Below are 25,614 nucleotides of genomic sequence, written 5' to 3' on the forward strand. Positions count from 1 at the left end.
ATGCCCAATGCAAACATATAATAGTAATTATACACAAAGAAAAACCAGGCCTCAGGATACCTTTATTTCCTGGATCTTGGGAAGGTGTGACTTGCATGTTGCAAGGTCAGGAAAACAATGAGAACGCCACAGCATACATAAGTAATGCCAGGCTTTTATGGCAACCACTCTGTGCTGGGATTCCAACACTGAGCTGGCTACTTATGTACCTGAAGGCTTCTTCCTAAAAGTGCCTGAGTACCTAGGTGCCAAGGGATTATGAAAAATAGAGGTAGAGGCCAGGGAGGAGGAAGCAGCCATAGACAGAAGTGGCTGTGTGGGATGTGTACCAAGCTTGGGGGACTTCCACGGATAGGAGGTAGGATTTCTTTCTTTTGGCAGCTGGCCAGTACAAGGATCCAACCCTAGACCTTGGTGTTATCAGCAACACACCCTAACCAACTGAACTAGTAGGACAGCCTGAAGGGTAGGATTTCTGAGATGTCTCTGATGTACCTGCATTATTCCATGAGACTGAAAAAAATCTTCATCCCACATTCCCTCAGAACCCAGACACTTAGCATTAGGCAGTTCGCAAAAGCGCCACTGTTGACTGGATAGCTGGGAGTGGGGTATGATGGCCAAGCTTTAAATCAAACCAAACCAATCAACAAACAGTAAGGAAAACACCAACAGAAAGTAACCCAGTCATCCAGAAGCATTCAGGTAGCAAACTTAATGCAAAAGCATACAAGGTAAGGGCACTGATGACATGGTGGGGGGAGGAGGGGAGAGACAAATGAATGAGGGGCCACAGGCATCATGCTAACCGTTGCTGCTTGTTGCTGTCTCCGCGCCCTTTGACCCTCACGTACCATTTGTATAATGGCATCAGCCTCAGCCTCCAGCTGCCGAACAGCTGCCTGGATGCTGCTAGCTGAGCCTAAACCGGAAGAACCTGGGAGAAAGAAACAAGGAAGGCAAGATATAAAATGTAGGAAGAGGGAATGCCAAACATTCTCTCTCCTATCTCCTGGGCTGCCACAGGGCATCCTGTGGAGGTCTTTGAGCTTTAGTTCAGGCAGTTTCAGAGTACTCCTCAGGCACCAAGATCTACCATTACAGAATTAAGGGCAGGGGGCATGATGCTATGTAGATGGATGGTGGCATGTGACAGGGTTCTGTGGGACAGGAGGAAAGAAGCAGGGAAAATGATTTGCAGGCCATGGCTGAGGCAACATGGCTGCAGTGTTTTAATCAGGAGTGATCAAGGAAGCAGAAAAGAGGTACACCCAGTGAGTTAAGTCTTGTTCAACAAAAGGCTGGTCCCCAATTTCCTTGCCATATTTCCACTCCCCCTGAATTCCCACTTGCTCTAATCAATTTCCTGTGCAGATAGCTTGAATGAGATATAGAATACAGCCATCAACATTTAAAAAAAAATCAGTTTCTTTTTGGAAAGCTCAAACGGGAAGGATACAGACAGTACATTAAGTCCTGCCCCTCCAGGGACTGTGGGTTCTCCACCACCAACCCTGCCCCTCAACTGGACACTCTAGTTCCATACCTAGCCTGCCTGTCTGCTTGGCTTTCTTGTTAGCACGGCGTGTGTCGTCCCGGAGCTGGATGATGACCTGCAGTACCCTCAAGAAGAACTTCTGGGTAGATGTCTTGGATGTCAACATGGACATAGAAGGCAGCTGGAGCTCCCGGCCACCCAAGGGTCGCTTCTGAGATGCCACAATTACCACATTCTCAGCCATGTCAAACCTGGATAGTGTAGAGGTGGCTTGCATATACTGACAGCATCAAGACATAAACACCCAGAGCAAGTAGGGCTTTCTGGTATCAACCAGAGAGGTAAAGGAACCTCAGAAGGAATCTTACAAGTAGGGAGTAGTATAAAAAATTGGGTCAAGTGTGTACAGTACTGATAGGAAAATCACCCAAAGAAAGAAAAAAGACCAGGAAACCAGCAAGAGCCACCTTTCAGAATGTCTGATTCTATACCCCAGCCTAAAGGGCAGCTACCACTCACCTGCTCTGCATTTTGCCTTTCAGCTTGGTAGTCTGTGGCTGCTCCTCAGGAAGGCCGTCTGGAGAGAGGGTCTCACACTGGGCTCGCCGTTGCTGTTCCAGGTTGTATTCCCGTAGCTCGGCCAGCAGGGTACCTGGACAGGCAGAGGAGCCAGCAAGTGTTCAGACTTCTCTAATGAAAGTAGATGAAAGTCAAACCTTTCCAAGAAACCTGCCCAGGCCACCCTCTTTGCTAAGCTGGACAGAACCCAGAGTAAACAGGAAATCTGCTCTGTTTATCTTATTATGTGCATGCACGGGTCAACCACCTGGGCATCACTGATTTACCTGGCCTCAGGAATCTGTTGAATCTACATGAAATACAGCTCGGTGCAGAGGAGAAAAAGTACCTTTTGGAGCCCTGTATCTCTCTTGAACTAAGGTTTTGTGATGATCTCAGACAAATTTCTCCACCCCTCTCCCAGTTTGCTTATTCATCTTCATAATGGAAATACTACTGCCTAATCTCACAAGGTTGCAGTAAGAATTAGGAGATAATTATGCAGCAGAGTGCCTAGACAGTGCATGGTCCACGGTGTTGAATAAAATGGTAGCAGCCAAGAAAGGTCAGAGGCTGGAGGCCAAACTCCTTCTGGAAGAACCTTATAATTCTCATGAAGTAAAGAATACCCTGAGTTATACAGGCCAATAACCTCTCATATCACCTCAGCTTCAGGGACATCTGTGAGAAAGAGAGAGATAACTAAGTAGGTAGCCAAGATATAGGGAGATCCATGATTGGGATGAGGGTAGGAGAGAGCAGAGAGACTATGTTGAAAGAAAACCTGGATCCATGCCTTGATCCAATCACTTAATCACCCTGGGTTTTAACTTTCTTCAACATAAAACAGGGAGGAAGATGAAAAGTAGACAATTTGCAAGTGTTCTTAGAATTTTTGTACCCTCAAAACTACAAGGGGTCTTCAAAAAGTTCATAGAAAGATTCACATCATCATCTTTTAATTCTACTTTCCACGAACTTTTTGAAGAACTCTCATACACAAAGCAGAGAACGTTATTCTGACTCTAATTCCTGAGCCTGAATGTAATGTAGGCACATCTTTGAGGTGATGAAGCTGCCTCAGAAGCCTTATCATGGGGCTTGTACAGGTGTACAGAAGGAAGAGACACTGCTGTTCCCATGCATTCTCTTTTCACTTCATTAAGCACTGATTACGTGCTGTTTGCCAGGCACTGGGGATAAACCCAGTCTTGCTCTCAAACAACAGCTAAGTAGAAGAAAACAGATGACAACCCAGTGTTATCAGTGCTATGACAGAAGGAGCATGGGGGTTGTGCTGTAGGAGCTTGGAGATGTCTGATTCAGCCTGGGGGGGGGGCTCAGGGCAGGCTTCCAGAAAGAGGTGACACCTAAGTGGAAGGTTTCAGAAAGACAGAATGCTTTACTCCTATTACCTATCTGTTTACAAAGGGTATAACCCAGATGGCGGGCTCCATTCAGTAGCAGCTTGAGAACAGTGTCCCGGGTCCCAGGGTCCCCCCGAGAGAGCTGCAGTAACACATTGGCTGCATCCTCTAGGCCTTCTTCAGAACAAGAGTGGGATGTCAACACCTGGGAAAAACAAGGAAGAAGGGGTAAGCCCTAACCTGAGAACTAAAACATTACCCACCCTATCTACCCTTTCTCCCCAACCTTGGCAATTGAAAAGAGCTTGGACTCACCTCCACAGAGAGCTGTAACTGGTTTTCAGTGAGGCCAGAGGATATCATCTTGAAGTCTGCACCACTGCTGCCCCCATCGCCCACCTTTGCTGGAGATTTGCTGCCCTTAGAAGCTTTGAGGAAACAGAATGCTGTAAGCCTCTGTGAAACTCACAAGCTAGAGACTTTAGGGGCAAAACCAAGGAATCACTGAACTGTCCAGGGATTCAAAATGGTAAAGTAGTAAAAATGGAAATCTACCCACCAAAGCAGAATATAAAGGACTTGGGATGTTAAGGACTCTTATGACTATACCTTCCAAGGTGACAAAGAACCCTAGGCATTTCTCCCAACTGGTCCCCTACCATCATAGCACCCTTTATTCTTTAAAACCGACTACTTCAGATAATTCTTACTAATTTGCAGCTCATTCCCTTCATTTCCTGGGATGGTCTGGCTACCCTGATTCACACTGAATTCTGCCTGCTCTTAAACTATTTCCTATGAGAACTGGCTCCTCCAACCAGGCAGGAAAGGCTGGGAGTTCCCTGAAGAAGAGGAGGAATGACTTTCTCTTGTCCTTCTGGTGCCTAGCCTAGGGAAGCCACATTCAGCGAATGCCTGCTGGTCTTCATGGGAGTGTCTGTATGTGAGAGAGGGAGACAGAGAGGGAGAGAGAGGAGGGGAAGACAGAGAGAACTGGGGGCAGAGGAGGATGAGAATGAACACATTCTGTTCTCATAAATACAAACAAAGCTGATCGCTATCACTTAAGGAGGATTACCTGAATGGGAGGTGGGTGCTATAGTACACACCCCACAGCTCCCAGTCTATACCCACACTTACTTGAAACAGTAGTGGTAGCAGTCGTGGGGGTAGTCACTGTGGTCGAAGCAGCTACGGTAATGGTGGAAAGAGCTGTGGCAGCAACCAGGGCTGGAGCAGAAGTGACAGGGGTGGTTGCAGCAGGGGGTGTGGGCGTGGCGGCGGCAGTGGTAGTGGTGGTAGATGTGGTGGAGGTGGCAACAGTAGTGGAGGAAGCACCGCTGCTAGAATTAGCTTGTGCTTCTGACACTTTATTTTCTGGGAGAGCAATTGAGATGAGAGAAAGGAGTCTGAGAAGTTTCTCGGTTAAGAGAGAGCTCCGGCGGATGACCGGATGTGACAACATGTTCATGAGCTGCCCCAGTGGGGAGGCCTCGAGGCTATATGGGGAGGATTCCCCCTCACCACCAGCGCTCACTGGCACTGACTTCACGGAGTTCTTGCCTTTCCGGCTGACATTCATGTTGTCCAGTTTTACCAATAAGTCCCAGAAGTCTGTGCAAATGCCACTGCTGGTAGTCTGTGAGGAGCATGGGCTGCAGGCCTGCTTACTGCCCCTCTCCCGATCACTCTCACAGTTTGTTTCTTTGGTCCGCTGCTGTGTGAAGTGGCTAGGAAACACCTGCCAGAGAAAAAAAAGATAGGCTTGGTCTGTGGGGTGGGGGGGTCTCCGTAGAAGATAAGCTTTCCTTATAGGGAACAATAACTGGTTCCCAGACTCTACTCTCCTTTGAACAGCTTTGGTAACATGAGGGAGATGTAACATAGGAATTTTATCCAACAGATGGTGAAGCAACCTAGAGAAAGGAACAAGGGCTTTGTAGCAAGACAGACTGATTAGCCAACTTTTCTGAAACTTTTCACTCTTTGCATTTACAAAATGGAGAGAACAAGTACACTGCCTTGCAAAATTGTTGAGATTAAACAAGAGAATGTGTTTTGCGCAGTGCCAAGCACAAGGCAGGCTGTCAATACATGGTAGCAATGCTTATTATTGAGAGAACACTAACTGGATCAGAACTAAGTTCCCGGTCCATCACCATCACTTCCTAGTCACATGACAAAGCCACTAATGTTCTCAACCCAGCTTCATCTGTAAAACGGGAATTATATAGACTGCAGACAGCTGTTTTGATGCCTGAATGAAGATAATGCATAAAAATTGTAAAGAGTAAAGATTAAAAACCTTCAAAGCTATTGATTGCACAAATTCCCCAAAACATACAGGGCTCAATACATAAAATAAGGGCAAAGAGAATGATGTGCTAGCCTCCTTAGCATTCAGATTTCACCTAGGCTGTTGCTGCCAACCCTCCTCCATGCCTAGGAGTTGGGTTCCTTCAAACTCCTCACCTTGGCCAATTGAATGAGTGTGTCCAGAACATGCCTGCAGACAACAGGAGCAGCCTGGGGGTGGATGTGGACGGTGGAGCCACTGCTTGCATGCTTCTCTGTATGTTTGCGCCCCCCTGAACGCTGTATCTGGAAAATATTAGTCCTGCAGCCGAGGGCCGCATCCATGGATACTGAGAGCCAGGACAGCTGGTTTGAGCTCTTAGACTCCATCTTGTGGAGCAGGTCCAGGGGGCGGTTCTCATGGCTGCTTGACCCACAGCTCTTGCTTGACTTTTTGCCCTTTTCCTCACTTGTGGTGAGCTTGGGTGTTTCAATACATAGTTCACTCTCACTGCTACGCTGCAAGATGGACAACAGGCTGCGGATGACCCAGTGGCGGGTCTGGGCATGGTAGCAAAGATTTCTCAGTACCCGGTGTAGACGGCTAGTATTGAGCTTTGGCTCATCCACGAAAAGTAGGACCAAGAGACAAGACAAGGCTTCATGGTCCAGAAGAAGCCGCCCTCGGAGGCGGAGTAGAGTATCCACGTTACTGCCAGAAGGCCTGGAAATACAGTATGGTTTCTAGATTAACACTTCAGCTACAGCTCTGGGATTAGGCATAACCCCAGGGGAGGAGAATGAGCTGGATACCTCCAAGGAGGCTCAAGAAGGGAGGCTGTCCAGTCCAAGGGCTCTTCACAGTAATGACAGCTGGCCTCTTGAGTGTCTACTATGTACTAAGCACGTTACAATATCTATAACATCTGCCTTACCAGGCTAATGCACAGCCTAGAGAATTACTCATTTTTTGAGATGATGAACAAGAGGTTCAGACAGGTTAAATGACTTGCCCTAAATCACACAACTGAGAAGAAAGCAGAGATTCCAGCCCAGGTCTGTATCATCCATTGATTGGTAAAATCTGACTGTACCTAGTCTCGCAAACAATGCTTGTTCTGCTTTCTCCAGACTATGAGGGTGTTGCCTGCCTTATAGGAACTGATCACCCCCTTCACATTTTGGCATGTTGGGCCCACTCTGCTTCAGCCTGGTTAATAACAAACTCCTCTCTACTTCCCCAGCCTAGATACTACAATCTCAAGGCAAGTGGTTCATTGTTTTCTTATCTGCCTAGGAGGCAAGTAGCTTTCCTTCCTGTTAAAGCCATAGCTAACAACTGCTGCCAGCCTGCCTTTGTAATTATGGTCTTTGATAGCTAGACTAACCCAAAAGATGTGGCTTTCAGAAAGGGGAGTCCAAAGATCTGGCTCTCCCACTCATTCAAGGAAATAACCTAGAGAGGTCACCCAGTCTGCCTCTCAAGATTTTGATGTCTCCACCTATAAAATTAAGAAAATTGGACTAACAGACTTGAGAGGTTATGGTAAGAAGAAAAAAGATAAAAGTACCTGTTATGGCTACTGCTACCCCCCATCTGGAAGGTGCCACCTCTCTGTACAGCAAGGCGAGTGTATTGGACCCCACGGTTGCCACTCAGGCGACTGGTGAAAGCTGGATGGAAAGAAAAAGGAAATTAAGATTGGGGAGGGGTGGTAAGGTGGGTCCAAGTAAAACAAAGGGGAACAAACAGAACCTAATCTGGCCAAAGCTAGACATTCCAGAGCCAGCCCTTCCACCTGCCTCCCTCTGTACCTGGGCTTCGGAGAATAGCAGAGAGTGCTGAGGTGCTGCTGTGCCCAAACAGACGCTCATGCATAAGCTGTCGCTGCCGAGCTTCCTGTTCTCGTCTCAGGGCTTGAGCCTCGGCTGCAATATCAGGTGGCATCACAGCCAACACGCTGTCTTCCATGTCCTCTAGAACACTACGACGCAGGTCTGAGGGAAGAGTCTGGATGAAGGTCACAGGGTCCATGGGGGTGTCTGAGCTTGCATTCTGTGCCAGTTCCCGTCGCTGCTGCTCAGCTCTCTGCTGTGCCAGCACCTATGGGGCAGAGGAAGTCAATGGGGGCATATCTCCTGCCAGGCACCTGGCCCCATCATCTTCCCGCTCACATACTTCCTCCTGAATGGCTGGAGGCAGGGCGGCCAGGAACTCGGGGCTCACTTCTGTCACACCAGGATTCCCTACCACTGCAGGAGTGGAGCTATTTGTGGAGGGGGCGGTCCGGGTTGGTGGACGGATGCCCAGCTGGTTCTGTAGGACTTCCCGACGGATGTCATCAGGCAGAGCAGCCAGAAAAGAGGGGTCCACACCTTCAGGGAGACTGATACCTGATGGGAGATGCAAGATGTGAAGGGACTCACACCTCTACCGATACCCAAGATGTACTTGCAGAAAAAAAACCCTATGTCACTGCTTGAGGGAAGCCAGCTTTGTTATGTCTTCACTGCTTGCAAAGGACATGGGATACACAGAGAAGACCCACCTACCGTCCCTAGGCTCAGAATAGCTCTTGTTATGTGCCAGGTTCTTTATGTACACTGTCACTTAACCTTCACAAAGACCCCACTATGTAGATATTATCACCCTCTCAGTATCCATGAGGATTAGAGAAATGGAGTAATGGCTCCAGGTTGTAAAGGTAGGAAGTGGCAGAATGGGGATATGTGAGTGAGCTAAGATCAGTCTGACTCCAAGCCTGGGCTCATTTCATTATGCCACATCAGCATCCCCTTACTGCCAGTCCTTCTCCCACATACAAGCCTTTTTTATTTGGATAAAACTGTGTGACTGGTAGGTATCTCCAGGCCAAGGACTACTAGAAGCTATAACAACCCCAGGGTGGCCTGAACATACATGGAGCTCACCTGCAAGAGGATCTTCTTCTTCACTGCTTGTTGAAGGCAGTGGCTCTTCTAGGATTCCTCGGGAATCTGCTCCAGAAATGGCCACGGCAGAATCTCTGGTGGAAGAACTCTCAGAGGATGCAGGGGGAGAGCTGAGGGAAATCATTCTCAGGTTGTTCTCTGTATTGTGTCTTCCCATTTATAAAACACTCTTATGATACCCCTTTCTCATAGAAACCAGGTTGGTCACCTCAGTGTAATAAGCATGTCCATTAGTTAACAATATGAATGTGGCTTGAAATGCCCTCCAACACATCCCACCCCCCTCTTGCCCACACGATGCTTACCTATCCTCAGGTGGCTGGGCAGTTTCCCCTGACCCATCACCCCTGCCTTGCACTTCGGCCACAACTGGTGGGGTATCCCCAGGAGTGGAGCTGCCTGCTGTGGGCTGCTCAGAACTGCCAGCTGCTGAGGTGTCACCTACAGCCTCTTCTAGGGTACAGGAAGCCAGACTGCTGGTGTCCATAGGAGATCCTTCCAGTTGGCTGCTGACAGCTGTCAGTGCATCAGAATCTTCAGCTCTCTCTGGGGAAAGAGAGGCTAGGAGGAAGTCACAGGGAGATGTTAGATGGCTGCCTGGAATCGGAGCAACATGATAAAGTCTTTGGTAGGGCTGCCTTCTTAGGGACAGTCAACTCAGACTTTTCACATCTTTCCCGCCCCATGCTTAATAAAGGCTCGGTTCAAGCCCTTTCTATCATTTGTTGAAAATTTACTGTGTTCTAGGCATGCCTGTGAAACATCTTCCCTAGGCACCCCAAGTGTGGGATCCTGTCACTTTGGACTTCCTGCAGGCATCACTTGTACATGGATATTGTTGGTTCTGGTTATCTAAATAAACAAGGTTCCTTGAAAGATAAAAACCTTAACACCTTAAGGTCTCTCCAGAGCACATCACAGGAAGCATGGTATAGAGCAGGGATGATAATAAGCAAGTTTCAATTTACCCTGCTGGAATACTGTGCTGAGAATTTTGAGGCCCCATTTTAAATCAATGGGAGATAGTGGCATGAGATAAATGGTGTCTAGGAGGAGGATGGGAGAGCTGGGTATGTGGGGTCATATGCTTGCCATCCCTGGAACTGTTGAAGAATTCTAAGCTTTAGAATTAGGTCTGGATTTTAATCCAAGCTCAACTGCTTACTGAGTGACCTTGGGCTAATTATTTCACTTCTGAGCTTCAGTTTATTTGTGGCAATAACACCATCTACTTTGGGGAGTTGTTTCTAAAGAACTTAAATAATAAGCCTGGCATGATAGCTCAGGAATAGAGTAACTGCCTCAATAAATGGTCAGTATCATCATCAGTGTCATTAGACACTCAACCATAATCATAATCACTTCAAGACAGAGAGGAGAAACCTCAACTTCACCTAAGAAAGCTAATGTGCAAGCTGAGATCCTACTACTTAAGGACTCCTATTATTTCTCTCGAGCAAGAGAGCAAAGAGAAGCTACAAAGACATCCATTCTTCTCTCCTGTTCCATCCCCTGCAAAAGTTGAAATTCTACTCACTTATAGTGGGAGCTGGGGATAACTCCATCTGAGTTGTCTCTGCTTCTCCACTAGGCCTGGGAGGACCCAATTCCTCTGGCTCCACAGGTATCAATAGTTGTGTAGAGCTCCCTCCTTCTCCAGCTGGGGACTGCAGCTCCTGAGGAGCCTCTCCCAAGGCTGGTGGGGGTGGGAGTGTTGGCTGCTGTTGTGAGGGCTGCAAAGTGCCAAGGGTCTCCTTGGACTCAGATGTAGCTGCATCAGTTGAAGATAGGGTTGTTGGGTAGCTGTCAGGCATAGACGTCCCATCTTTCTCGGAAAGAATGATAATAGGGGTTAAGGGACAATCAGCCAATGACCAGGGGAGCCACCCCTATCAGCACATGTTGTTTCACAAGTATCCCACCCAACTAGTGATGCAGGACTCACTCCCAGACCCAACTGCTCCAAGGAACAGCTCTTAGCTGGTCTGGTATATCCAGTATAAGGGCTATCCCAAGAACTGGAGATCTGATCGTAAGAATAAAATCCTTTCTGTGCCCCAGGTGGAAGGGGAAGATTTCAGGCCACATAGGGTGAAGCTAAATGTCTCTGTAGGTACAAAGAAAATCTATCAAAATCTACTAAAAGCCTACTAATCCTCCCATTTCATCTATTTAGAGCCAAAATTTATCAGAATTTCCCACAAAATCCTTCACATACATTTTCCATTCCCTTCTTCACATTCTTGTCCTATTACTGAGTAAATGAAGTAATTATACAGTTGAAGAATAGCAACCGTTTTGAGTTCATGCCCAAAAGTAAAATAATCAATTACATACTCTAATCAATGAAGGACAAGTCACTTTATAATGATATCTGCCTCACCCTAGATATTGCCTGTCCCCTTCCACCTCCCTTTTCTTCCAGTTCTGATTATCCAAGGAATATCTACAACTTTGCCTGATGGAGGCAACACTGCCAAGACTAAGTGTGCATATGCCACACACCAGGGAAAGTAGTAAGTTGTATAGTTATCTTCTAATTGGGGCCTAAAATCCCTACCCCACAACAATACAACTTACTACCTCACCCCAGCATGAGCAGGATCCTCTACTAAGGGCAGCAGGCAGAAAGTCATTTTACCTGGTGGCAGGCCCTTTCAAAGACCTTTTGCTAGATTTAGGGCACCAGGACACCTACCATCCTTCATTGCTTTAAAAATATTGTGTAGGCTTTGGTACAATCATTTCCCAACTCAAGTGCCAAAGGAGACAGAAGGTGTAGGGAAGCAGAAGAAAGTTCTGAGGAAATAGGGGTGGGGGAGACATGATACCACATGGACCAGTTGTCAGAATCACAAAATGGCTACTGACCACTGTTAAGATTAAAAGAAGGAATAGAAAGCATATCGTAGTCATAGCATTTAGTCCACAGAACTACCTTCCCCAAAAGCAGATTTGCTCAAGACAATGTTCCTAGACCTTTAGATTCCATGGACTAATAAAATTTAGAAAAACAACAACAAAAAAAAAGAGAACAACACAAAAAAAGAGACTAATACGTGGGTTACCAATTTTTAGGTTAGCTATGTAAGGGAAAAACATCCCATCAAACATCATTTAATATTCTGATACCAAAGAACTAGGAAGGACATAATCTCTAAATATAAAAAACATCCCTTTAAATGGAATAAATTCAGCTTTATGAAAAACCCATTAAACCTCCCTGATTTTGTTCATTTCCACCGAGGACTGGTATTTGAGCATCACTGTCATCAGGTGGTCACTAAAGGGTCAATCACCTCAAAGATGTATATGCTCAGTTTCATAGAACAGAGCTGCACTCAGGAAGGGAACAGAACACATGACCTCACTACACATGGCAGAATGAAGCACAGCATAAACAGAACAAGAACCTGAATAGAGCCAATTGGAGGGGAAGTGTACCACCGTGGGAAAGACAGTAGACTGTATAGTTATCTCCAAGATGGGGTATGACCCTAAAACTATACAATCTACTACCTCATCCCACAGAGCACGAGCGTCCATCTTCAGACCAGGTAGGCCAGCTACTCGAGAGGGTCAGGAGAAAAAAACCAATAGATCAATCAGCAAGAAGCAGGGGGGGAAGGGAGGGGGAGTTACCTGAGAGGTTCTGTTCAGTGGAGTCATTTGTCTTAGATGCCGTATACTGCAAAGAGAAGGGACAAACCAACATGGGACTTGGCAAGCACACAACACAAAGGTCAACTGTAATAGTCACCACCCCTCACCTAGACCATCTAGGAATTCAGTGAGAAATACAGAAAATAATTCGGCCATGTGACCAAGACGCTGATCATTTAAGTGTGCAAATATATATCCAATTTCTCTATACATACTCATGTTCAAGAATGGCTTAGGGGTGAAGGGGAAACTGCCTAAGGGGGCCAACTGAACAGTGAGGAAATGTTAGTAAAAACCACCTTTAGGGCTGAACATGATCACGAGACTAGCAAGAACTTCTTAGTTTTATCTCTATACATATATTTCCCTTCCTTGGGCTTATTTTGTCCACTCTATCTTTTTCAGTCATATGCTAGGTTCACTCATTTCCCATCTTTTTTCATGTGTTTGAAATGAACGTTACTGGGTTTTTAGGTAAGTTCTACATAAAGACACTTGTTAGATAAGCTTGTTGATAAGCAAACACTTCAATACCCTTATTTTTAATCTGATATCCTAATTGCTGGGTGGGGTATACTAAAGTCTTTCACTCAAGTCTTTTAATTTCTTTGTATCTCTATCAGCTTTTTTTTTTTTTTTTGGCTGCTGGCTGGTAAGGGGTTCCAAACCCATGACCTTGGTGTTATAAGGCTGCATTCTAACCAACTGAGCTAACCAGCCAGGCCTCTATCAGCTCTTACTTGTATTTTTAAAGCTACACTGTCTTGAGTTCCCAGAAGTTTCAGAAAAAAGTAGGCCACTTCTTTCTAAACTGAAATCATGTTAGGGGTCTCATAAATTTGAGCCCTAGAAAATGACATGTGGTAATGGGGTTCAGGCTACAAACATTTTCTCTGACCTGACACCTAAGCCAAGCTTATTCAAACAACAGAGTGGGGACATATTGGTAAGGTTCCCCATACTGGCAGTCCATCGAGAGAAATGGAATTGAACAACCAAGAGCATGGGCTTAGCCAAGGTCATTCCCCTTGTCTAGATGCAGTCCTTGAAGGTAGAGACAATGCAGTGTGACTGCTAAGTGAGACACTGAAGAAATAATTTTCCCTCTGGGTTTGAATTATTTCCCCTAAAAAACAAGTGAGTGTATGATGAATTTGGAATAAATAACTTCCCAGGTTCAATGTGAATGTCCTAGGATTCTTCAGTGAGTCTTGGTACCACATCCACGTCAAAACCATATGAAAGTTAAGGCAGAAATAGACAAAGATGAATCCTTCTAGCTCTTGGGAATCACCTGTGCACTCTGATCCCTGTTCTCCTTATCTTCTTTGCCTTTGTCAGTTATCTTTGTTTCTTCTTCAGCCAGTTGTTTCCTGCGTTTCTCCCGCCTTTCTTCCAGCTCCTCATCCCTCAGGAATTCCAGGTGGTTGACAATCGGCACCTTAACCACTGAATCAAAGACGTAAAGATCAGAGGCTGCTCTGGTGGAGTGGGGAAGAAGCCGAGAGGCAGAGCTTGTGGCCAGAAAGAACCAAGGGAATAACTCTCCACACACACATAGCCCTGGAAGGCTCACTGCCACCTTGATAACCAAGCTGCCACATACCTGAAACACAGTCGTGCATGCTCTCAGCATCAAGCACCTTGCATTCCTCCGTCCAGCGGGTCAGGGCTGTTGGGATGCTGGACAGGGTTCCTGTAGGGGAACAAAGGGGGGAGTGAGATTCTTGGCCTTGTCAAGCACTGACTGCTCCAAAAATTGCAGTATTTCCCTAATAGAACCCAAGGTCTATCACAAGGTTTGGCATATAACAGATACATAGCCAAGGGCAACAAAAACTTTGTCTCTTAAGTCACTGAATGGTTCTGGCTCCTATAAAAAGGGTTCTCCAGGGCAGATACTATTCTGCTTTTCCCCAGTAGAATCTAAGAGCCCTACCCTCCTTTTCACCTCACAAACTTGCCTGCTTGGCTGGTAGCTGTGCTCTGGTCATGGAAAAAGTCATCTAGTAGTTCATCATCAGACCTGGCGATGATGTGGACGTCATCGTTGCCCACTAGGAGGCGGGCCCTGCCCCGGCTTTGTAGAGGAAGGCTGCTGCTCAGCTGAAGGATGTCAGCAGCAGCTGAGGGACCAAGCAACCTGTAGGATGATGGTGGGGTACCATGGTCACTGTGAATCCATAGGTGCCCTGTAACCCGTTAGTGTGAGATCCTCTTTCTATACCTTCTATTAAATGCTTAACACAATTCTAGACCCTATCATACTGCACATAAGTCTCTACCTCACCAGGATGAGAACTTTATTTGGGCTGAGTTTACATGGTATTCCATAGTTCCTGCACAGAATCAGTGTCACTGATAAGCTTCCATGTGCTAGGCACTGTGTTTGGGCATAATGCCTCTGCTGCACCCTCTTTGCAGTCTGCACATCGACCGTTACAATACTTATATACCTTTCTTTCTTTTTTTTTTAAAAAAAAGATGACTGGTAAGGGGATCTTAACCCTTGACTTGGTGTTGTCAGCACCACACTCTCCCAAGTGAGCTAACCGGCCATCCCTATATAGAGATCCGAACCCGTGGCCTTGGTGTTATCAGCACCACACGCTCCCAAGTGAGTCACGGGCCAACCCTCTTATATACCTTTTTTTCATTCTTAATATTGTTTCTCCCACTAAACTCTAAGCTGGAGGGCAGGGATTTTGTCTGGTCTATATCTAAAGTGTTAAATGGTTGGCATGTGAGATGCTTAATAATTGCTGAATCCAAATTATTAAGTAAAAGAACATGTCTTGCAAGTTGGTATTTTCCAAAAGGCTGTACATTTAACCCACAAAGAAATGGAACAGATACCTTATTTGCATGTGTATGACAAGAGCATTAAGTGATGGAGTGTATACCCCAAGGTCAAGACAATGACAAAGCTCAGTTAAGAGCTCTGGTGAACCCAGTAGATCTTTGTAACTCACCTCTGGAGAATAAGAGGAGGGTTGGGCTGGCGATTCCCAGGGTAGTGAACATGAATGGTGTGGCCTGTATTGGCTGTCAGCTGCCTGAGGGTCCTCTGACTACGCCCGATGCCCTGGGTGAGACGAGTTGTGGAGGAGCCACTGCCCAGTGTCAGGGAACTGTGGTCTGCATGGCGTACCATCAGTGGGTGGGTGGTAGGGATATTTCCTGGGGATGGGGGGATGTCTGCTGCAAGGACAATATGAAAAGGGGTCAGTGCCAGAAAGAAATTTCTTCCATGGTTGTTCAAGCAGAACCATGTCTCCTGGGCCTTACTTCCTCACACGGAAACCTGAGCTTTGTCCTTTCTCCCTCATTCCCACACCTAATCTACAACCACTGACACTACCGTAGCTTATGCCATCATCTCTCATCTACGTACTGCAACAGCCTCCTAAATAGTACCTTCTCTCAATCCATTCTCCACATTATAGCCACAGTAATGCTTCTAGGTCCCTCAGACACATGCTGTTCCCTCCACCTTGAAGACTCTTCTCTCCCTTCCTCACCCGCTCTTTTGATTTTGGCCTAAGATGTCACTTCCTTTGTGAAACCTGACTTAGATAACCTTTCCCTCAGTATTTTCTTACCATACTATATTGTAATGTCTGCTTATTCATAATTCCTGTAGACCATAAGCTCCTGTGAGGGACAAGGACTATTTTCTTCTTTACTGCTATATCCCCAGTACCTAGGACACAGTAGGCACTCCTCAAACATTTTTTCTATTTGCTGAATGGACAGAGGCTCAACAATAAGGAGGACTGATGAAAATCACAAAAATGCAAAGAGAATCACAGAATAGAAGGTATCTTGAAAATGACCTAATTCAACCCATTTTTTTTCTTTTCAAACTTTTCGTTTACAGGTGACAAACTGAGGCTCAAAGAGGTAAGAGATTATTTGGCCAAGACAACAGACCAGAACAGTTCAGTGTTTTCTGCTATATCACCCTCGTGATTTGAGGTCAAGACCTGCCCTATCAAGACAGCTTGAGTCTAAGAATTCCACTCTAATTTGATGCTGAAAGGGAACTTTGTCGTTGATGGGGGAGGAGGGAAGAGATTCACTCTCTCTCCCGAAAAGATGCATCCTTGATGAAGAGAGTGAATATGTTCAAATACACTCCCCAATGCCAAGCTCAAAGGTGTCTATCCAAACCCTTAAGATCCAGTGTTACAGACATAAGGATTATTGATTGCCCTGTCACTGTAGTGTGCACATGGGTGCTTGATGCAGTCAGCCTTGATCTCATATTTTTTTAAGTCAAGCAAATCATCAAGTTGTCCAGGCTCTAAAATGACTGCCTGCTTACTGAGGTGGAGAGAACAAAAGTAGCCTCTTGCTATTCCTTCCTCTACATATACACTACTGAGAGAGATGGATTCAGATATCCCTTGCCCCAGAAATTCAGCACAGGAAAAGAAGTGCTGTTCTATCAGATCGATAGTTGCTTTGGTTCACTGCTTGGTTTACCCTAGAGAAGGGTATAAGAATCAAGAGATAAAACCCAACTGAGCCCTTGTATCTTACTAGCACTGGAGAACATGTTGTCAAACTCAATGATGAGATCATCCTCCCGGTCAAAGCGCTCAAATCGGACCAAGGGAGAAGCGTTCATATCAGGGTAATCCTCATCCAATTCCATCTCAGAGCCATCGTCGTCATCGTCTTCATCTCCCTCTTCACCTTCATCATCCTCCTTAAGGGAAAATAGGAGATGGAGAATTGCTGGAGGTAAGGGTTTTCTGAAGCTTGGTGTCATGGCCACATGTGCACATGAGGGAGGGAGGCGCTGAGGCTAGCAACACAGACTATTGGTTTTCTGCAGCTCTGTGTTCCCATGAAAGAGGTCATCTGAACCAACCCAAACACAGTCCCCCCTCACCTGATCATCTTCCTCATCTTCCTCCTCCTCCTCCTCTTCATCCTGACTATCATCCTCATCCTCGTTACTGCCACTGCTGTCCTCTTCCTGAGTGTGCTCCTCCTCATCCTCAGGGTCCAGGATATTCATGGAATCTAAAACAAAGGGAGCACATTGGAGGACTATACTGAGTAGCTAGAAAACAGGCTACTGTGAAAGCCGGCAGATTGAGTGGGAAGGCGATGGGTTATCTGACTCTAGGAGAGGAAGAATCAGATCTGGGGTGATGTACAGACTTACTGAGCCAGCCCCAATTTCCTGAGAGTGCCAACAAATGCATCAATACGCTGAGCAGGGTGGCTGAATGTGGAGGCTGGCTACAGGGGTGCTTGAGGAGCCATGGTCTAGGACTTGACCAAATCTGCTGGTGCCCCCTTGCCTTTCCAGCCCTGCTTTGCTACTGACTGCATCCTGTTATAAGAGGGGATCTGGAGCGATGATAGCAGATGGGTGAGAAGAAAGCGAACCAAGAAAGAAGTGACAAACTTTGGGCAAGCAGTAGTAACATGTTATTTGAAAAACTGGCTGAGGATAAAGTGAATGGTGTATGTCAGCGCATGCAGACAGATGCTTCCTTATTCTGCACACGTGGCAGCTGCATCCAGGAAAACCCTAGTATAGTGTCTGTCAGATATGCAGGGCAAGAAGGGAGACCTTTCTGGCCTCGACACTCTCACCTTCTCGGTTGGCCTGCAAAGTGGAAGCTTGGTTGAGGTTGGAAGGAGCTTCATCCATCAGCACGTCCTCTTGTGATTCATCCTCTCCACTTCTGCTCACTGAAGGTTACAGAGCAGAGCCTTCACTGAACAGAGGACTTCCCTTTCCAGGTTGGGTGCACCTAAAATAGCTATATACACCTAGCAGATAGCCACTTTTTTTTTGGATGAGGGAGAAGACCTGGATTCTTTGCTCTCAACTAGCTAGGTGAGCTTGGCCAGTCACTTTACCTGTCTTGAGTCTCAGTTTCTTCATCTGTAAAATGGGATGCTCACATATGCCCTGCCAATCCCACTAATTGTGAAACCATAGAGGATACTGGGTGTGAATTAGCTTTGTAAAATTTAAGAATATGTCTACTTCCAAATATTTATCCTTTGATTTCCATGATCAATAAAATAAAAACAAGTAACATACACCCTCAGAGCCAGGTGACAGTAGGGTACCTCTGCTGTTTTCTCTATGAGATTTAAACAGGGCCACCTTTAGAGAATGATCACTCTTTTTACACTACTGAGACTCAGAGGCGAAAAGCCCCTGGACTTTGGTGAAGAACTGGAAGGAAAGTACTTTCTCACCCTACAACCTCCTCTAGGCCTCCATGAATAAACACTCTTTTGATGTACCTCATGTATCATCTATACTGATGGTCACCCCACCACCTCCCCCACACAGGCAACACTTCAGACCTGCCACAGGCCTGTAGACAGCTTGTAAATTTTATTTTTTTATCTGTAAGACCATCAACATCAAGACAAGCAGCAATCTAGGCTGGCTATGAGCCCTTAGGCAGAGCTGAGCAAGCAGATGACGAGAAAAAGGGTCCTCCCAAGAGAGACTGAGGCAAAGGAAGAGGCTATACTCAGTTCTGGGGCTCTCACCTATAATTGTACTGTTCCCAGATCCGCCATCCCTCTCAAGCAACTCATCTATCAGGTCCTCCAGCTCATTCTCAACCTGGAGAGAAATAGAACATATACATGGATACACACAAGTCTATAATTATGCTAGCTCTGAAACCCTAAAAAAAGCCAGCAAGGGAGCATACATTTCTAGGATAATGTGTGACAGAAGATGTTATATAAAAACCACACACTTGGTGCTAATAGCGCAGAAACTACCACGTGCTGCCAATCCACACTCAGACTGTCCTTCAAACGGGTCCATCCCAGTTATCTGATTCTAGGTTAGTCTTTGTACTGTCCAGGAATACATGCAGATCTCCTTAGAGCCAGTAGCTTAGGACCACAGGGCCCAATTTTTTACCCATTGCTACCAGCTCCAGAAATTACAATGCTTTCTTCAGGGTCTTCAGAAGACTGCCATTTTAATGCCCCAGTGATAGCTGATGCCATAGGCATAAGGTGGTGTTGTGGAGTTTCCATTAATGACCAGAGCCAAATAAATCAAAGACCCTGGACCCAAAGGTCTCAGGGTTAGCTTTCTACTTCAATACTTCACCTGTGCCTACGTTTTCTGGTTGGGATCTATACCATTTCATAGTAAGTGGCATCCTGGCCTTGGCCCTGATCCCACCCCTCCTCTATTACAATTCAAACACATTTACTGAACATCTACTAAGCATATCATCTGTGCTCCTCTGCAAAGCAAACAGCATTGTGGCAAGGACCTGAAGTACTCACCCACCCACACCACCTGGGGGTTTTGGTTCAGTGCTGCAACAGGGGAATGCTGGGTGATCTGCCTCCCTACCTGCATCTCTTGTGAACTGAGCACCTCAGGCTGCCCAGCAATCACCACTGAGTCGGTTTCAGCCTCCCCATCCATGATATCCCCATCTGCCACCTCTGTCTGAGTGACATCATGATCCTCCTCCTGCACTTCTGCTTCCCCAGGCTCGCCTGAAACAATCAACCAACCAGCAAAATAATCAAAGGGTGCCTATGTGCTGGGCACCATGAGACAGGTGCAAAGACAATAAAGTCCCTTCCTTGGGCAAGTTTACAAGTTCTCAGAGAATAAACGAATGGGTGACAAAGGAAAAGACAAGGCTACGTGTGAGGATAGCCAAACAAGGCTGCAATTTGAAGGAATTCTTTGTGGGGCAGATTCCCACACCACTATGACAGATCTCTGGAAGGCCAGCAAGTTCCCAGGGAAACAATACCAAACCAGAACAGGTGTGATCCCATGCCCATAAAGCAACTACTCCCACCCCTCCAGCTCTCCAGTCCATTGGCTCTGGTTTCCCACCTGGGTCCTGCTGGTTGCTATTGGAGTCCTGAGAGGCTCCCTGGGCATCCTGCTCAGACTTGCTCTTGCTAGAAGCACTCTTGCTGCCAAAAAGGCTACTGGGCTGGTTCACGATCCGGGAAAGTGTTTCCAAAGGCTTCAGAGCAGCATTGACTGTATTGGCCATGTTGGGACTAAGATAAAGGAAGATACAGAGATGGACTGAGCACAGAAATACCAGGTGTCTATCATCTAAGCGCCACTAAGGTTCTTACAACAGAAGCTAAGGAGAGACACAAGGCTGCAGAACTAACATTCTAATTACTTAGAACAAAAAAAAAAAATTGACTTAAAGATCTTCAAAGAACCCACCCCAAAAGCAAGGGTTAAATCAATCCCATATTTCATGGGGCTTGGGTAATAAGCATGTGAGGAACAAATTCTTGACTGGAAGCCAAAACATATCCTGGATGATCTCACGCAAGTAGCAAGCCACTTCTCAGACACACTCAGGCTGTGTAAAACAGCAGCATTAAGTCCCCGTATCTTAAGAGCTCAGAGGAACATGATAAAGTTTTAAGTCCTGTGAATTTCAAACTATACTCTGTAGGGCTTCCTAGAGTTCGGTAAAAGTGCCATGAGAGCTGCAGTTGGAGGTATGGTGTGATTTCCAAGTGTAACGAAGCACGTGAGACAAGATAGGCTCCCACTAAAACCAGAGTGGGTCTGCTTTTGCCCCCTACCACCCAGAGAGTGATCTCTGATACCACCCCACATTAAAAGGAACCAAAGCTCATCAGAACAGCTACTGATCCCAGAAATAGGGCATAGAAGGTACAGGTGAGCCTGGTGTATCTCCTTCTGCCGGAAAGCTTTCAAAAATTAATGGGATCATTACCACAGGCCCAATTTGAGTATCAAAAAGAATAATGATGGTAATGGACTGTAATATGTCAGATATAAAAAAACCCTGCATCTATAAGGATACAAAAGTGGGGAGAGGGAGTTCTTCATTATAGAAGAATGCCAGCTAATAAACAAGAACAAGGAAATCGGAAAATCATCACTGTGCAACCAGCAACGTAAGTGATCTGGGCAAGGATCATCAATGAAAGCAAAAAACTACTGAGTTAAAAATCTTCAGGACACAAAATACTCACGTGATCTCAGAGTATTACCTCACAGATAACTTTTTTTTTTTGGGTGGCTGGCCAGTAACGGGATATGAACCCTTGACTTTGGTGTTACAAGGCTGCCCTCTAATCAACTGAGCCAATCGGCCAGCCTACCTCATAGATAATTTAATTACAAAGTGGAAATCTAAAAGACACCACCCTAACTATGTGATCAAATTTAGCATCACTAATAATGGGAAAAAGTGACATTATGTGTCTCTTGATGTGATGTAAGAAAGGCAAATATCACCTATGTAGTATTTTTGCCAAAAATGTTTAACACGAAATCTAATTGTTAGGGAGCAATTTACACAAATGTAGACTGTGGGATATTCTGTAAGACATCTGGCCTGGATTCTTCAAAACAGTCAAATGTCATAACACTCTCCCTTCAGGCTATGAAGACATAATTGGAATAACTGGGGGTATTTAAATATGAAATATATATTGAGTATTATTATATTAATAGTAAATTTTATGATAATGGAATTCTAGCTATGTAAAGGAATGATCATTCTTAGGAGACATATGCTGAAGTATTCAAAGTTTAAGTATCGTGTTGTTTACAACTAATTTCAAAAAATTCAGCTATCAGACAGGTAGAGAGAAAGTAATGCAAATAGAGCAAAATGTTAACCACTAGTTAATCTAAGTAAGACATATGTGTTCATTATACTACTGTGACTTTGAAATTTTTAAGCATTAAAAAAAAAAAAAAAAACAATGAGTTTGTATCAACGGACAAAGTTGCCTTGAAGGGGCCCCACAGGCTAAAGGTATAATAATTTGTGCAGGAAAAAGAATTATGAGTGCAGTGATCCAAACAATTCAATCTTTGGTTTTAAAAATGGATAGAAATTCATGAGTCCATAATACTACTTAGTCAGAAAAAACCCACATCTGAGGTAGTGATTAAACATATTTTTGACTTGATGCTGAAAACTGGTAACTAAAGAGAAAAAATTAAGTTTTTATTCTGCCTGAAAAGTAGAAGTTATTTCAGGGTAACCAGACTTTCTCCCTGGGGCTATTTCACAGAAAAATGCCAGCTAATAATATAGAAGGAATGAGAAATCCAAAAGATGTCATTTATAACCCCCAAAGAAACTGACTCAGGCAAAGATTACCTGCTGATGTTAAGACTATTAATTAGGTATATGGTTGATAGGGAACTAGATATTTGTACAATGCCAAAGTAACAACACATATTACTTTCTAGTAAGAAGGGGGAAAATAAAACAGTATAATGACAATTATCACTCTAATCCAATTAGATTAATTAATAGTCTTAACATGATTACTAATGGCACATTCAAAGGGATACATCTTCCCATGATACAATATGAGATGTACATCACCATCACCTAAGACACACATTCTAGCCAGAAATGTTCCAACTGCTCCAACAAGCATCTAGATCTAGCTAGAAGTTTTATAGAAAATAGCAGGGAGTAATGAAACAAATTAAACTATATTGCAGGGAAGCAACTGGACCATATCTAGAAGGCAAAACCTTTTGTAGGGCAGCAGGCCTAGTCACTTCAACAAGTTAGCATAATGATCAATAGCAATAAGATAAAGATTAAAACAATTAATTACGAACCTGTGTTAGAATAAGACTCAGAGGACATAACCAGATACAATGCAAGTTCTTAACCAGATTCTGGCTTGGACAAAAATTTTTGAATATGGATTTGGGCATCAGATAGGATGAAAATTTATTTTTTATTTTTATTTTTTATTTTTTTTCCCTTTTTGTCTTTTTTTTTTGTGACCGGTAACGGGATCGCAACCCTCGGTGTCACACCCACACCGGGACCGGCAACGGGATCGCAACCCTCGGTGTCGCACCCGCATTGCGCTCAACCAGTGAGCAGACCGGTCTCTATATGGGATCCGAACCCTCGGCGGGAGCGCCGCCGCACTCCCAAGCGCTGCACTCTACCGAGTGCGCCACCGGGCCAGCCCAGGATGAAAATTTATTTACATGGAAAGGTGGAGACCAGCAACTGAAAACAAAAACCAACCCCCCCCCCCACACACACACACACTGCCAGTGGTGGTTACACAATAGCATAAAAAAAGTATGCAAAAAAGAAAACATTGAGAGATATTATACACACATAATCTTCTTATAATAAAAGGTTATTTTTAATTAAAATGAGGGGAAGCTTAGAAAAAAAAAAAATCACTAGTCCAACTCTTGAGTTTGCAGCAAATGAGATAACCAAGGCCTAAAGAAAGGCAAGTGCCTTGCTAAAAGCCACAATAGGAAGAATTCAGGTCTCCCATCTATACTCAAAGTTTTCCCACCACACCAACTGCCTTCTCACCACTCATCTGGTGAGGATACATGACATACTATGCAAATGGAGAAGGAAGCAGCATGAATGAAGAGAGAGCAAAAGCCTGGGGCTGCACCATGATTTTACCTAGACAGGTCTAGGCTGTGAGGCACTCTGGCCAGGTCATTAACCAGCCCCTTCTTCAGGAAGAGTCGAATGATGTTGTTCATGCCATTATGCTGGGTCTTGGCTGTGGCACTGCTGTAGAAGCTGGAGGTGGAGGGGCAGGACTCCATGATAGTACTGATGATACACATCACTGCCTGAAGCCTGGAAGAGAAGTTTGACACCTTTATCATGTGAATACTGCCCAATCTTAGGCCATATCTTCACTAACTCACTTCAGATAACTTTTCCATGCTCTTGTGTTTACTTCTGGAAGTAACATCTAAACAGGTGAGAGAACTCAGAGGGTGACAGCATTCTTTGTTTGCTATATACATAATTTTAAAAACCTGACTGAATAACCAGTTCAACTTCTTGCTTGAAGACCCTAGAAATACCATGAAAACATTCCTTTGTTTTCTCTAAGTTGTTTACCCACTTTCTCCAAATGTAATTAGTGCTCTAGGAATTTTGAAACACCAACTATTTGAGAAGACCAGAGTGTATGATATCAGTATGATCATAATTCTTGTTCAAGTGCAAGAAACCTCATGGACCACGAAGGGAGTAAGGGGATGCTCTTGGTTATCAGGACTAGGTCAGACATGGGTTTTACCTGGCATGTTTCTCTGTACTCTCGGCCATAGCCAGTGCCCGTCCCAGGGCTGCTTTTACTTCATTCACTAGGGCCACCTGGGCATCTGTGCCACTCCCTGCAGCAGCCAGGCTTGCGAGGAATAGGCGGGCCAGGGCAGGTGTGTCCTTGTCTTCTGCATTCTGGGTATGTGGGAGGAGGTGGTCCAGAACAAAAGCTAGCACACTGCAGTCCTGAAAAGTCATTAATCATGACATTTACTTACAAGCACAATTAAACCACATGATTTACACAGCAACAAGATGCACACACAATTTTTCCTTGAAGTCACCCAATGAGTGATTATCAGGTCCACTTTACAGATGAGGAAACCAAGTTTCAAAGGTACAAGTTAAGTACGTAGTGAACCCAGATTTTAGAAAGCTTCCAAACCCATTCATTTCCCACTTATGCAGTTTACACATCATGTAGATGTCACTTGGTATTTCTTAAAACATTTTTTTTCCTTTTTGTCTTTTTTCGTGACCGGTAACGGGATCGCAGCCCTCAGTGTCGCGTTTACGTGTGACATTTAACGTAGCCGTTCACAGCAAACCTATAAAATAGATTAGGACAAGTTTAGTATTCCCTATCTGATAGATGAATAATCTGAGGCCCAAAGAAAAGTAGCCTGCACAAAAAATTTAGTCAAGCGTCGAGAATTTGAATCTTGATTTCTAAATGAGTACTACAGTCACTTCATAATTCAATTAAACTGTAATATTTACTGATACCTACAATGTGCCTGGGACCCTGTGCTAGAAACTGGCAAGAGCTGAATGAGATAGCACAGTCACAGATATGAACATGCAAAAATATTTAACGCAGGGTTACTTAAAATAGCAAAAAAAGGCCCAATAACAGGGGAAGGAAATTAAATCACTCTTCTTTTTCTCTAACTGTAATTCTTATTTTAGAAAGAAATTCTGCTGTCATTCAAGCACATTTTGGATGAAAATGCACTGAACGTTCTGAAACTAGATGGAGATCATGGATGGCTGCACAACACTGTCAACATACTAAATGCCACTCAATTGCACACTTTAAAATGGTGAATTTTATGTGACTTTTACCTCGATAAAGAAAATGCATTGATGGGCCGGCCCGGTGGCGCACTGGATAGTGCGCCGCTTGGGAAGCGCGGCGGCGCTCCCGTCCGAGGGTTCGGATCCC

General features: G+C 44.9%; 1 protein-coding gene across 3 annotated transcripts in view; it reads right to left on the minus strand.

Moving 5' to 3' along the window:
- Positions 1-25,614, minus strand: part of HUWE1 (HECT, UBA and WWE domain containing 1, E3 ubiquitin protein ligase) — a 150,321-nt gene that overhangs the window by 9,062 nt on the left and 115,645 nt on the right. For all 3 annotated transcript variants that reach the window (XM_008584709.1, XM_008584708.1, XM_008584707.1), the window contains 26 exons: positions 24,424-24,635; positions 23,790-23,972; positions 20,204-20,376; positions 19,703-19,851; positions 18,871-18,946; positions 17,950-18,048; positions 17,234-17,367; positions 16,879-17,047; positions 15,306-15,534; positions 14,298-14,476; positions 13,940-14,029; positions 13,628-13,782; positions 12,313-12,358; positions 10,208-10,495; positions 8,976-9,231; positions 8,650-8,780; positions 7,898-8,112; positions 7,534-7,822; positions 7,290-7,392; positions 5,896-6,442; positions 4,564-5,164; positions 3,739-3,851; positions 3,472-3,628; positions 2,018-2,150; positions 1,547-1,749; positions 810-937 (listed from right to left, as the gene is read on the minus strand). In XM_008584709.1, the coding sequence (XP_008582931.1) occupies positions 810-937; positions 1,547-1,749; positions 2,018-2,150; positions 3,472-3,628; positions 3,739-3,851; positions 4,564-5,164; positions 5,896-6,442; positions 7,290-7,392; positions 7,534-7,822; positions 7,898-8,112; positions 8,650-8,780; positions 8,976-9,231; positions 10,208-10,495; positions 12,313-12,358; positions 13,628-13,782; positions 13,940-14,029; positions 14,298-14,476; positions 15,306-15,534; positions 16,879-17,047; positions 17,234-17,367; positions 17,950-18,048; positions 18,871-18,946; positions 19,703-19,851; positions 20,204-20,376; positions 23,790-23,972; positions 24,424-24,635 (5,058 nt within the window). The remainder of the gene's footprint in view (positions 1-809; positions 938-1,546; positions 1,750-2,017; positions 2,151-3,471; positions 3,629-3,738; positions 3,852-4,563; positions 5,165-5,895; positions 6,443-7,289; positions 7,393-7,533; positions 7,823-7,897; positions 8,113-8,649; positions 8,781-8,975; positions 9,232-10,207; positions 10,496-12,312; positions 12,359-13,627; positions 13,783-13,939; positions 14,030-14,297; positions 14,477-15,305; positions 15,535-16,878; positions 17,048-17,233; positions 17,368-17,949; positions 18,049-18,870; positions 18,947-19,702; positions 19,852-20,203; positions 20,377-23,789; positions 23,973-24,423; positions 24,636-25,614) is intronic.

Source organism: Galeopterus variegatus, unplaced genomic scaffold (genome assembly GCF_000696425.1).
Source record: "Galeopterus variegatus unplaced genomic scaffold, G_variegatus-3.0.2 Scaffold3342, whole genome shotgun sequence".
NCBI lineage: Eukaryota > Metazoa > Chordata > Mammalia > Dermoptera > Cynocephalidae > Galeopterus > Galeopterus variegatus.